The 13597-nt window shown below is 34.6% G+C and overlaps 1 protein-coding gene across 1 annotated transcript; it reads left to right on the forward strand.

The window, feature by feature from the left end:
- Positions 1–231: 231 nt before the first annotated feature.
- On the forward strand, positions 232–11408 carry LOC141723828 (putative helicase MAGATAMA 3). Its single transcript, XM_074525743.1, has 20 exons — positions 232–432; positions 606–756; positions 1308–1435; positions 1612–1812; positions 2066–2257; positions 2350–2385; positions 3888–3973; positions 4146–4196; positions 6156–6267; positions 6344–6446; positions 7159–7256; positions 7356–7469; positions 7550–7642; positions 8480–8533; positions 9004–9062; positions 9174–9258; positions 9860–10228; positions 10520–10642; positions 10739–10825; positions 11022–11408. The coding sequence occupies exons 1-20, from the start codon at positions 334–336 to the stop codon at positions 11229–11231; spliced, it is 2451 nt and encodes an 816-aa protein (XP_074381844.1). The 5' UTR covers positions 232–333; the 3' UTR covers positions 11232–11408.
- Positions 11409–13597: the final 2189 nt, after the last annotated feature.

Here is a 13597-nt window from a genome sequence, read left to right on the forward strand (position 1 = left end):
TATATTAATATTTTTTCCTACACATATCCTTGTATATCAAAATCGAAGGTAAACTGAATCAATTGTTAAATTTACGCACAAGGTCATTTGGTAAATTTGAACAAAAAAATATCTAAATAATTTGAATAAATCATAAATCTGAATACTAAATAATTAATATTATTTGCTAAATATATTTCTAAAACTGCTGAATAATAATACGAGCAATGTTAGAGACAAAAAAACATCCTTAATTAATGTTTAGACAAGAAAGAGAAGAAAAAACATAAACCCTAAACCCCGAAAAACCTGTATTCCCCTAATTGTCTGCAGCCTTAAAAAAAGACATCAGCAATGGCTGTAGACAAAAACAAGGTTGAGGGAGAAGCTTGCACTCTTCGTTTTTACAAGATAGTTCTAGGTTGGGATTATCTTAGTCTCCTTCAAGAATCTGTAAGTATATTTATCTTTATAAACATTAAAATACAATCTTTACATGTTACCAAACATACCCATGTTCTGTTTTGTACTTTCTTGATTTTTTAAAGAATCTTTAAGCATCAAGATACAATCTTTATATGCATTCACACATAGCCATGTTTAATTTATGTTGTTTGTTTTTTTAGGACCAGAAAAATAAAAAAAAAGCTGGTGATTTGGGTTTGAAAGAAGTGAAGCATACTTATAAAGATGTTGATGAGTATATTTCTATATTTGAACCTCTCTTGTTTGAAGAAGTTAAAGCTCAGATTGTTCAACAAAAAGACGATGAAGAAGGTACCTTTTTATTTTGTTCAGAAGCAATGTGCTTAATGAATAATGAATATTGAGCTCTCGGCTCGTATTAATTTGTTCTTGCTCAGTATTTGTTTGAAATCGGGATTGGTGTAGCCCCTTTACCCATACTTTGATACACACACACGGGTACCGTGGCTAATGCTCAAACTATACAGTGCTATAGGATCAATGTACTTAGAGTCCCTACATTCTTTAAATTGGGGAACATTAATTGCATCATTTTGCTGCATCTCACCAGTTTTAACCACGATTATGACTGTCGACTTTGAATGACTTATGCACTGTATATTTATAAATACTAAACTGTCGGATTATTAAGATTGTCACACTGGAACCATAAATGTGACTTTTTGAAGTCATTTACTACCAAAAATATTAGTGTGCAATTCGCAGATTTTAGGTTAAATTAGAAAATAAAATTTTGTACCGGATACATGAGAAGTTGTGAAGTGGAAAAGAAAATGAGAGAAATTTGATGTTTGAAATGGTTAGGATAAGGTTTTAACGCTTTTTTTATTTCTTCTCTGCAGATGTAGAGTGGAAGACTGGCATAATTCTTGAATGCAATGAGGCTGATGGGTTTCACCTACCAGTGGTTTTTGGGGAAAATTGGGATTCAATTCAACAAAATGATCTATTGCTCCTCTCTAGGACGAAGGTATTGAATGTTTGTAACATTTTGTATGTTCTTAAAAGTCAATAGTATTAATAGAGTTGTATAAATCAGTATTTTTTAAGTTCTACTGGCCAACGACTCTCCTTGCTAAATACGTACAGTACACGTAATGTAGAATCCTTATTATGTCTTATCCCTTGACGAGGGCCTTTTTGCAGCTTGAAAAAAGTGAAGAGCGTTCACCTACGTATGCATTTGGATTGGTCGAGTACAAGCAATCTGGAGGAAAGATTGGACTTAGAATGCAATTAGGTGGAGAAGTTAAAGGAACAAATGCTGTTGAACTTAAATCTTGCCCGAGGCTGTTACGTATGCGTCCTCTTGTCAAAGAATCACAGAAAACTTGGTTCATAACGAAAGTAATTTGCTCTTCTATAAAATATAGAAACTACTACAATGTAACATATTTTTATGTTGCTATTCATCTACTACATTAAGTTTCCTGTCTAGTTTATGACATTATTATCTTTACTGTAAATGACATACATATTTTAACACAGTTTACAGTTTTTTCCACGAATTTGACAAGTTGATGTTACTATCTCGTCAATTTCTTTGTTGGACACAGTTTACTTGGTTTGATATGCCAAAATGTGAAAAATTACTGTTTAGATTTGCAGTTTGTCTACTATTGTTCGAGAATATGTCGCTCTCCGTTCAGTTGGCTCTCTACCATTCAAAAATTTAATACTGAAGGCAGCTGAATGCCAACCATGTTCTGAAGATCGCGCTTGGGATATTTCTAGATCCCTGAAGGATTACATAAAAAGCAATCACAATGCATCCCAACTAGAAGCCATAGACGTAAGTTCTTTTACATAGTCAGTCTCCTTTCACACACAGATAAATGATAAATACGTACATGTGTGCTAATTGACATATTTGCTCACTTACAGGCTGGTCTGTCACGCAAACCATTTGTCCTGATACAGGTTTGCCTTCTTATGTGTCATTAATTCTTTAATAAATTGTAGTTGTTGCATATTACCTCTCCTCACCGAAATTGAACAGCATAACATCGGAATAGTCTGTTTCGTTCGAAATGTTGTTATCTCAATAATAAAGTTTACGCTCTTTCGTTTTATGGGAATGGGTATTGATTTATCTTTACATATACTTTTTGTGGTGTTTCACGAAGTTGAAGAATGACAGAATGCTTTGTATGCATCTAGAAGCACTTGGAATGATTAAATCACTAAGCTGTGTTGGTCAAATGTGGTTTGCTAGTTAAAAGTTAGACTTACGAATACCCAAATATCATTGAAGGTTAAAAAAAACATACATGGTTGAATAAAATATAATGTGCCAGTTGCAACACTTGAAATGCTATGCTATGCAGTCTGCATCTCCATTACAGGCGGGAAAGTTCTCTCTAGCTAGATCATTGTGGTATAATTGAGTCATGTCTTATTTTTTTTGGTTCCTCTGTTTAGTGTAATGCTCATCCAGCTGGGGTGATAGTTTTTTCCCCATCAGTCGATTGACGAGACAGGTTTGTACCTGTATTAGGAAGATGAATTTTTAATGAACTCGGGACTTTGGATATACATACTATTAACTATGTCTTAAAGCAGAAAAAAGGATCTATGGAGGGGTATGGACTGTTTGTTAAAGAGAGAATATTTTGAAGTAAGCATCTTTTTGTTGAATCTGAGATTTTATAAAAAACCTTCCACACCTTAAAACTGCAGTACCCTATGATCTTATGCAGTCACAATACCCGCTTCAAGAAACACATCATTTGGAGGAATAAGTGTCCAATCAAGAGACACCTTACATTGTGGAATTAGGATGGGCACAGTCTTACACTCTCTGTTTTTCTGGACTTTCTTATTTTCCTAATGTATCTAAAGGTTAATAAAACATACACGATTTCATGACCGTAAGGGTGCCAAATGCAACATTTTGATGTACTATGCAGTTTGAGTAAGTAACAAAACTTGAAGGATGTATTTTATGGCAAGCTCACTCTAGCTAGATGTGCGATACATGGAAACCGAGTCTTTAACTTGTTCTTTTATTGTTCCTATGTTCAATCTATTGCTCATCAAGCTCAGAAGACATCTTGCCTGATATTCTATGAGCAACCACTAGTTTAATCTACAACATAAAGACGATTGTTCTAAATCTGCAGAATTAATGTAGTTACAGAATATTATAAGCTTTTATACAAAGTTTTAGTAGGTTCACTGGTTTTAGATGTTTTTTTGTTCAAAAGATTGTGTGTTCAGTTCTCGGAAAAAATCAAGTGAGATTTATTTTAATTGCTATATTAATTCTGCACCTCTGTCACACGCAATAAAAAATTTGGTTTTGACACTGCTACAAAAGTGATTGTTTGATTAGCATCATAAAATTAGTTGCATGCAATTATGCATACAAGACTTCGGACTTTTATATTTGCTTGTCATGTCTAACAGCCTGCAACTTATAGGGCCCCCCAGGGACAGGAAAAACACAAACTATTCTTGGGATTCTTAGTGTCATTTTGCATGCCATTCCAGTCAGAATTCACTCCAAGTAAGTATTTTCTAACTTCTACAATAAAATATTTATCTGCAACACTTATTCAGGGTCACTATTTATTAGGATGCATTCTCTGCTGCCCTTATATATCTGTTGTTCAGGGGATCTGAAATTTTAGGAGTGCATATTACTGTGTAATTGACTTATTTCATTCTGTTTAATGCAGGGGTAAATTAACAGAAATAAAGCGTGGGCCTGAACTACCATTTCAGGAAAAGTATGAACCTATGTCGTTTGATTCATTTTTCAGTTAATTTCTGCTGATCGTTAATGGCCATTAGGTCTCATATCTAAGCTCTTTTCATCAAATCACAATAGTGGGATTGGTCCTAATTTTTAAAATTGAGAATTAGCACTTTGAATGGGGAAGAAAGTGGTTTGGTTAGGGGAGGGGGGGCAACCTATGAAAGAGAATGAGAAAAGACTTCACCGACAGGCTACAACAATATCTAGTGTACCGATCTTGGATATGGCGATACCGTGGATACTAATTATTTAATAAATCGAGCATGTGGTGGTATAAGGTGTTAAGTAATCAATCACTTTAAAACAATAAGGTGTCAGACAAAGGCCCAAAATATCTTGTGCTACAACAAATATACTCAACACTTCCCCTCATTCATACAATAAGTTTTGCTACATTTGACAACAACAAATATAACCGAGACCCTCCCTAAATCGCTCTAATACCATGTTAAGTAAGCAGTCGCTCTAAAACCTTAAGGTGTCAGAGAAAAGCCCCAACATGATCTTATACTACAACAAATATTATTTAACATAAGGCGCGTAAGTTTTTCTGAAGGGCGAGTCAAGATAAGCCTGTTAACAAAACTGTTTTAAATGATTAAAGCATATCTTCAATCAAAATAAGTCATGGACGGGATAACCGTGAACTGTTTAAGGGTAAAGATGTTAAATGAATTATGAAAGTCAACTTATCGTATTCCTTATCACTTTATTTCCTAGAGTTGAACTCAAATGATGGTAAAGCCTTCGCTATAAAATCAATGAGATGAAGTTACACTAGTAGGATAAGTGATATATGCGGGTAAAATTCATCAGGAAGAATCAGCAACTAAATATTCTTAGATTGAGTTAAAGTCTTACCATGGTTATTGATGACTGATGAGTTACGAAGTTGTATCTGTATGTTTGAGGTGTGGAATTTTAGGGAGGCATCATCAAAACTACTCTCTCTTTAAGAAGTTCTTAGACACCAAATTTCCAGATGCCGCTCCATGCTTGTGTACAACTTCAAAACATACTCCACAGTCCACACTCCCTAAATATAGCGGACAGGAACTTGGAGTAATTTATCTGCAATGATATCCTTGACTTTACTTCTTAAGACCTTTCAGTTGTTCTTTAAACTTGAGATGCATCTGAAATGAGGATACGGGTAGTGCCTAGTGACAAAGGGTCATCGCAGCATAGCTGCATCCTTCCTCTGGACAGTTTCTGAGTTTAAACCTGACCCTGCATCTCGTTGTACTTAAAAAAGCTATCTCGTACTTAAGAAAGCTATCAAGAAAAATTAAATGCATCTGAAAATTGAACATCGCTGCTGGAGTGATTAAGTTAAAGCACAACAAATACTGTCAAGCGACTCGTTCCAAAACTGAACATTTGTAGGTTATGGTTTAGCCTAGTGGTAAACTGGTAAGGCAACCTTCAATATGCAATATTCTTAAAATCCAGGGTATAAAATTTGACACGTGGCTTTTTCTTATAACAACCTTGAACCAACTATCCCGTGTTTTTGCTTTTGTAATTCATATAATCAGTATATTCTTAAAATCCAGGGTACTCCAAGAGTGACCCTAGGTCCTTCTCCCCTCTATATAACAGGGGTACAAACTTGTGTACCCAAGTGGACTTCTGTCCTGGATTTATGTTGGAGTGTTGACCAACTATTTAATACTTAAAGATGGTACTTGGTAGAGATTGGTCAATGACATGGTATTTACAACAGCGAATAAGACCAGTAACATATTTTTCATTTGGTGCTTGAAATTTCTTTGAATAAAGCTTGTATAACTGTTTTATATTTAGTTATGTAAGAACTTACTAGAAGAGTAAAAATATCATATTATACTTGTAACCTTCTATAATTTGATTGCCCAATTGTTGATACAACTTTTGAGTTTTTTTTAACTCTCTAACTAACACTTTTTAGATACAATCACTGGACGAAGGCATCACCATGGTTAGGCAGTACTAATCCTAGGGATGCAATTATGCCTAAAAATGGTGACGATGGTTTTTTTCCGACCACTGGCAATGAATTGGTATGTTAATTTACTTTAGTCCTCGCTCTACTGGTGTTATCTAGTTACAATTTTCTAAGCTTAGGTTAATGAACAGAAACCAGAGGTGGTTAATTCCAGTCGCAAATATCGTGTGCGTGTTCTTGTTTGTGCTCCATCAAACTCTGCGCTTGACGAAATTGTGTTGCGTGTACTGAAAGGTAAAATTTATATTATTGTGTCGATCTCTATTTTTACTAACTGATTAGTAGTCTGACTCTTAGAGACTTCTGGATTTCCATTCATCTATTGCAATTATATGTAACCCTCCTGTCAGCTTCTTGATCAAAATCGGTCACTTTGCTCTGGTTTTAAAATATAAGGAAAGCATGAAACTCTGTTGACGTATTTAGGTAGTTGGACAATGTCACTTGTTGGTGATTATTTGCAACTTTTGTTTGTTTGATGTTTGACAATGCATATACTGTTTGTTGCTATATTGGCTGTCTTTATCTGTATCAGCTTATGGTATTAAGCATCAGCAGCTTTCAATACATGATATTTATATATACTTGTTGGGATCTCATCTGTTAAGATGCTAAAGAGTGCATACTAGCCTGTATTTCTACACTCCTATTCTGCTTTAATGGTTGTCACCACGATTGATTTTGGTGCCATATGTTTGCCAGCGAAGGCGATGTTATCGCAAAGTTTGCATGCTTTGGTCAGTATATTTTAGAGTTTCTGATTGAAAGTCATGTTACTGTACATTACAGAAGAGATATATAACATTCACTGTCTCTCTTATCTGCAAACCTTTTTTTGTTTTCTACGATTGCCTTTTCCTAGCTTAAGAGTATTATTTCTGAAGCATCATCGTTTCCTTGGGATAAAACCGTTCTCTTTTTTTACATCATCTCTGGCTGTTATCAGGTATTCATGATGAAAATGATCGTTTATACACCCCTAAAATCGTACGAATTGGTCTAAATGTCCATCACTCTGTTACACCTGTATCTATGGATCATCTTGTAAGTTCCTGGCAAGATTAACAAATTGTTAGCCTTGCTGAAAATTTGTGCACTTTTGGTTGGACATGCTCAATTGTGTCCGTTACTTGCCACTTCTAGGTGGAACAAAAGCTTGCTGGCGTGGATTTTCAAACTGGTGAAAAGCAGAAGCTAGGAAGTGCGGGAAGGGATAAAAATGCCCTCCGTAATTCAATTTTGGATGAAGCAGCAATCGTATGCCCGTTCTAGTGTGTTTTATTTGTTTTAAAAAAAAATGAAATTGTTATCTTTTCTGATTCCTGAACTTGTTGCAGGTATTCTCCACTCTCAGTTTCAGTGGTTCATCTCTTTTCAGCAAACTGAATCGTACTTTCGATGTTGTAATAATAGATGAAGCTGCTCAAGCGGTAGGTTTTCTTGACCTCTGTTGTCTCATTATATGAATTTATGATTTATGATTCTAAGCAGTTATATTTTTAAAGTGGTAACCATCCAGTTGAAAACTATTGCAGTACATTGCCTGATTTATTCTGCTTGACAACATTTACGTTATTAAGTTGATTAACATGTAATTTGGTTTTCAACCAGCAAGTAGAATGACTTACTTTTCCATGCCTGCAAAGATCAACTAAAAGCATACATATCTATTTGTATATGCGAACTTCTTTCTGTGTGTGTGTTTTTTTTTCTAATTAACTATTCGCTCTTCTTTTACTCTAACCTTCCTAAAAATAAAACTCTCCTTTCCTAGTTACTAGAAGAAAGCACGTGTAAATACTTCAAATTTTTTAGCTACATACAGGATTTTTTGCTCTATAGCCACATCCCATATGCTTGTGGTTTGGTAGCACAAATATGGGTTTTTCCATTCATTGATCTCAGCAACTTTTAATAATACTAATTACAGCAAACAGGTTGCACTTGCCACATGTTCTAACTTTTCATCCCAGACTAACTGTTTTATCTTCATTGCACTAATATGCCTCTTTTTGTCTCCTTTAATAGACATCAGTTCTTTATTTACTTGGCACCATGTCTAAGTTTTCCTTGAACATTTGAGTGGAACACATGGTAGTGTATCTGAGGAAGAGAAAATTTACTGGAGTACGCTAAAAGAAATTTATTCTTAATACATCTAGCTTTGGATTAACGTAGTTTTATGCTTGGTCTGTTTTCAGAAATTCCATCCTGCTCTAATTTATTACAGATCTTCACCTGATTCTGATTTTTTTTGGCATGAATAGATAGAAGCAGCAACTCTTGTTCCACTGGCTAATGGATGCAAGCAAGTATTCCTGGTATATAAAACATGCTAGTACTGTAATTGTTTCTGTGGAATTTCCTCTCCAACGATTTTACTGTATTTGCTAATTAATTGATTCATTTAATGCATGTTTATTAGCTTCTCAACAGTATTATACTAGATACTCGAATTTCCATACTGAATTAACCGTAAATCGGGCTATTAACTCCCCATTTGCAAAATCTCATTCCTAGAGCAGTTGCTTTAAAATTAAAGAAAATATTAAACACATTCCATACTTCACATGATGGTTTCTGGCTGGCTTTCTGGAAAAGATTTTATACTACTCCGTATTCCTTCCATTAGATATCTCAACATAGAGTAGTAAGCAGTAAACACTTCATCGTAATCTTTTGGCCACAAAGGAGTAGGAATAAAGGTTTATTATAATGCAAAACTGGTTATACCAATCTGCCAACCACTTTAGTTTTGATTTTTTCTGACATCATTTTTTAATCTGTTTAGGTTGGTGATCCTCTTCAGCTTCCAGCCACTGTGATTTCTCCTGTTGCTGAGAAATATAAGTAAGGAATGCATATTTGTTGAGAGTAGTGCAGAAATTAGTTCATGGCAATGATGGCTTATCATCATCTTATGCCACCATGTTTGTAAATTTTGCACTACCAATGTAATAGGTACGGAATGAGCTTGTTTAAGAGATTTCAAGAAGCTGGGTATCCAGTACAGATGTTAAAGACCCAGTATCGCATGCACCCTGAGGTATGTTGGAGTGCTTATGCACATATTACAATAAGGACTTTGTATCTTTATATTTGTGGTTGACTTGTCAGTTCTCAGTGCTGGAACAGAGGTGCAGGGACCCCACATAGGCCACCTCTGCTGCTAACGTTCTCAAGACGAAAAAATAAGGCTAAAACTGGAATTACAAAATAAGGCCAGGGTAGTTTGGTAATTTGATGATGGGAGTAGATGAAGTGAGCGTGTTACTTATTGAGAAAGGAGGGAGGTAATTAGGGTATCGATACAATTGAATGGTTATTTGTAAGGAGAGGTCAGCCCTCTCGACTGGTTGAATAGGCTCAGTTGCTTGAGAGTTGTTGAAGTAAATGTGGTCATATCTTATTGCGAATATTTCATTACATCTTATATAGATCTCAGTGTTATTATCAAGCTTGGTGTGTTCTTTGCCTCTGTATTTTTTTATTTCTAAATACAAGTCCCAGCAAGAGGGCTTCCCCAAGTATTGTCTATACTGCCAATTCTGAAAATGTTTATTATATACCAAAGGGCATCTGATATTTTATATCATCTGTATAATTTACCGTGTAAGCATTTAATTTACAAGTCTACTTACTTACAGATAAGAAGCTTCCCTTCTAAAGAATTCTACAAGGAGGCCTTGGAGGATGGTCCTTATGTTGAAAGTGAAACAACACGTGCATGGCACAGATACAGCTGCTTTGGTCCTTTCTGTTTTTTCGATTTACATGAGGGAAAAGAGTCCCAGCCTTCAAATAGCGGATCTTGGGAAAATGTTGACGAGGCTGAGTTTGTTGTGCTTATGTATCACAAGTTATTAGCTAGATTTGCAGAGCTCAAGTCGAGCTCTCAAATTGCCATTATATCTCCCTACAGTTCTCAAGTAGGCCTCTTGCGCGATAATTTTAAGGCTACCTTTGGTGAAGATTCAAAAAAGTTTGTAGACATCAACACTGTAGATGGATTCCAGGTAATATATATATATATATATATTTCTGCTTTCATGTTATATAGCAATTTCACTTTATAGTCTTTTGTTTTGTTCAACAAATTTATTTTCCTGGATTTAAGATTTATGAGGTCACAAATTTAGCAAAAAAAAATTATATACGAAGTCATTGGTTGAGATTACATGGCTCGATTTAGATTGCCTTGAAATATCTTTGAATTTATAATTACAGGGTGCATGTTGTGACATTCTTTTATATCACTTGCTGTATTGAGTCGTAACTTCTCTTAATGTAGCCTCTTTCTAATGCAGGGAAGAGAAAAAGATGTTGCCATATTTTCATGTGTTAGGGCAAGCAAAGATAAAGGCATCGGATTTGTTGCTGATTCTCGAAGAATGAATGTTGGTATTACCAGAGCAAGGTCTTCTGTTTGGGTAACAAGTTTGAAGCATGTATTGTTTTCTTTAGAACTTAGTTGTAATACTCACAGCTTTGCTGATATAAAATAATTGGTCCCTTTGTCTATACAGGTGGTGGGTTCCGCGTCTACTTTGAGAAAAGACGAGCACTGGAAGAATCTTATTGAGAGTGCAGAGAAGAGAAATGCTCTCTATAAGGTGAAGAATAACTTTTTCCTAGTAATTCCTTAAACATTTGCATTTCCTTTCTCAACATTTAAAAACAAAATCTCTGAGTTCTCTCTTACATCAACAGATTCGACTCTTAATGTTTTAACTCAAGTTCTCATCTCCATTTTTTAGCATATATGAACAATTAACTTAAGAAAATTGTTTATTTTATTCCTCCATTCAGGTTTCGAAGCCCTATGCTGATTTTTTTAGTGATGCGAACATTGCATCCATGGAGATTAAGAAGACTGCACCGGAATTACCAGAAGGACCTGGTGATGACATTGATGTTGATACGGCCATTGATGTTAATGTCAATGACGGACAAGTGGATAATCAAGATTGGGGAGGTGGAGACGCAGAAGGGTTTGATGGGGCCGGAGATGATGACTAACCTAGTAATGTGTCCTAAATTAGTTTAAAGTCACAAACTTTGTATTGCTGAGCAACACGGCTATAACGGCTATAGATGAAACACTTTGTATATATTGCATCTAGATGAGGAAGCATATTTTGGTCTATATATTCAGACTAATTGGCGGTTTATAATCCACTTTTATTTTTATTTTTACGATTTGGTTTTACATTATTTTCTCTGTTAACCTACAACCCATAAAATTAATTTCGTTTCTAATTCTACCCTATTGATGACTTTCCATTCAAATGATTGTTAATTTTAACGGAAGTAGGGTCATTTCAGTAAATTGCTAATTAAATCAAAAGAAAATAAGAGTAATTGACATTTTGTAACCCATTTTTTTGGGTATTTTTTCAATTCAGGTATATATTATGTTTCTTTACAAGTTGCACCTTCAAATTTGAATTTCGCTTTGTTTTGCAATGCGTGGATTGTTTTTAACTTTTATATCAGGAGTAAAATCGGAAATTTCTGGTCTCCAAGAACAAATCGTCAGATCCTTTGATTTCTCAGTCCAAACTAACAAATATATACATGAATCGATTGCAAATAGGACTGAGCAAAATCGAACCGAAACCGAAAAACTGAACTGAACTATACTAATTCGATTTGATTCGGTCCTGATTTTTCAGAAACTCGATCTATTCTGTCCGGACCAATTAAACCGAAATAAAATTTGGTTCAGTCTGGTTCTTTAAAATCTATTCCGGTCCGGACCGAATAGACCGAATAGACCAAATTATAAATACTATAATTTTATATTATATATTTTACATATATTTTAAAAATTATAATCATAATTTTTAATTTTTAATTATATTTATACACTCTTAGAACTCTACATGTCGCCTTACTTTAATTATATTTTAAATTTCATATTTTTTGGTTTGAAATTTTTAATACAATTTTTTTTAAAAAAAATTCGGTCCATTCGATTAAAAACCGGACCGAATTATTTCGGTTCGGTTCGGTCTATAATACAATTTTGGTCCGGTTCGGTCCAAGAAAATATGATAATTCAATTTTTCTCTCTATTCGGTTCGGTTTGGTCCGGACCGAACCAACCGAATGATAAGCCCCATTTGCAAATAACAAGTAAAAGCTATCTGTAATATCAAATTTCATGAAAAAACCCGAAAATCAAACCCCCAATTCGAAATAAGAACCCTAAAATCGAGTTTAATTTTTTATTTTAGCGAATATGGATCGACCTATTAAATATTCGCTTAATTTATAATTGGATTTTTTTATTAGATCGAATCTTGGATCGAATATTTAATATGCCGATCCATATTCGCTAAAATAAAAATTAAACTTGATTTTAGGATTTTTATTTCGAATTGAGGGTTTGATTTTCAGGCATTTTTCATTAAATTTGATATTATAGATAGCTTTTTGCTTGTTATTTGCAATCGATTCATGTATTTATTTATAGGTTTGGATTGCGAAATCAAAGGATCCGGGGATTTGTTCTTGGAGACCAGAAATTTCCGATTTACCATTATAAAAGTTAAAAACGGTCCAGGGGTGTAAAACAAAGTGAAATTCAAAGTTAAAGGTGCAACTTGTAAGGAAACATAATATAGACCCGAATTGAAAAATTGCCCGAAAAAGTGGATTACAAAATGCCAATTACTCTTATTTTCTTCTGTTTTAATTAGTAATTTACTGAAATGCCACCGCTTCCGTTAAAGTTAACGGTCATCTTGGATGGAAAGTCGTCCGTGGGGTGAAAATACAAGCGAAATTCATTTTATGAGGTGCATGTTAACAGGAAAATAATGTAGATTTAAATCGTAAAAATGAACATAAAAATGAGTTATAAACGGCCAATTAATTATATATTTACCATCTCTCATTCAAACACCAACTAGGCAACTATAAAGCAGCAGGATGTGCCGTCCAAGAGTAAAATGCAGAATATTTACCTAGAGTTTGATCTTTGTGCAAAATGTGAACCTGAATTTTGAATATTATAGGTGAAGATTTGAAATGATTGCATGTGTACTACTATTACCGGTACAGCGTTAGATGTTGGCGTCTTTTGCAATTAACGGGATTAGTGAAGTATATATTCTGTCAGTTAGCTGAAATTATTAAAAAAATTAAAATAATGATGTTTGCGTATACCCGTAAAGAATCCGTGGGAATTTTATATATTGTAAACACTGTTTTCAGAATTTTTTTTTTTTTTTAATCTATCGTAGGTAACTCGCAGCCGCTACCCTTCGGGTGCGCACTGGGTAAACCCTACGGGCTCACGCAATAGCCTTTAAGCGACATGCTCTGACTCAGGAGACATAATCATAAATTCTCCTCCCGTGGGATTCGAACCTGTGACC

The sequence above is a fragment of the Apium graveolens genome, chromosome 5, assembly GCF_009905375.1.
Source record: "Apium graveolens cultivar Ventura chromosome 5, ASM990537v1, whole genome shotgun sequence".
In the NCBI taxonomy this organism is placed as follows: domain Eukaryota; kingdom Viridiplantae; phylum Streptophyta; class Magnoliopsida; order Apiales; family Apiaceae; genus Apium; species Apium graveolens.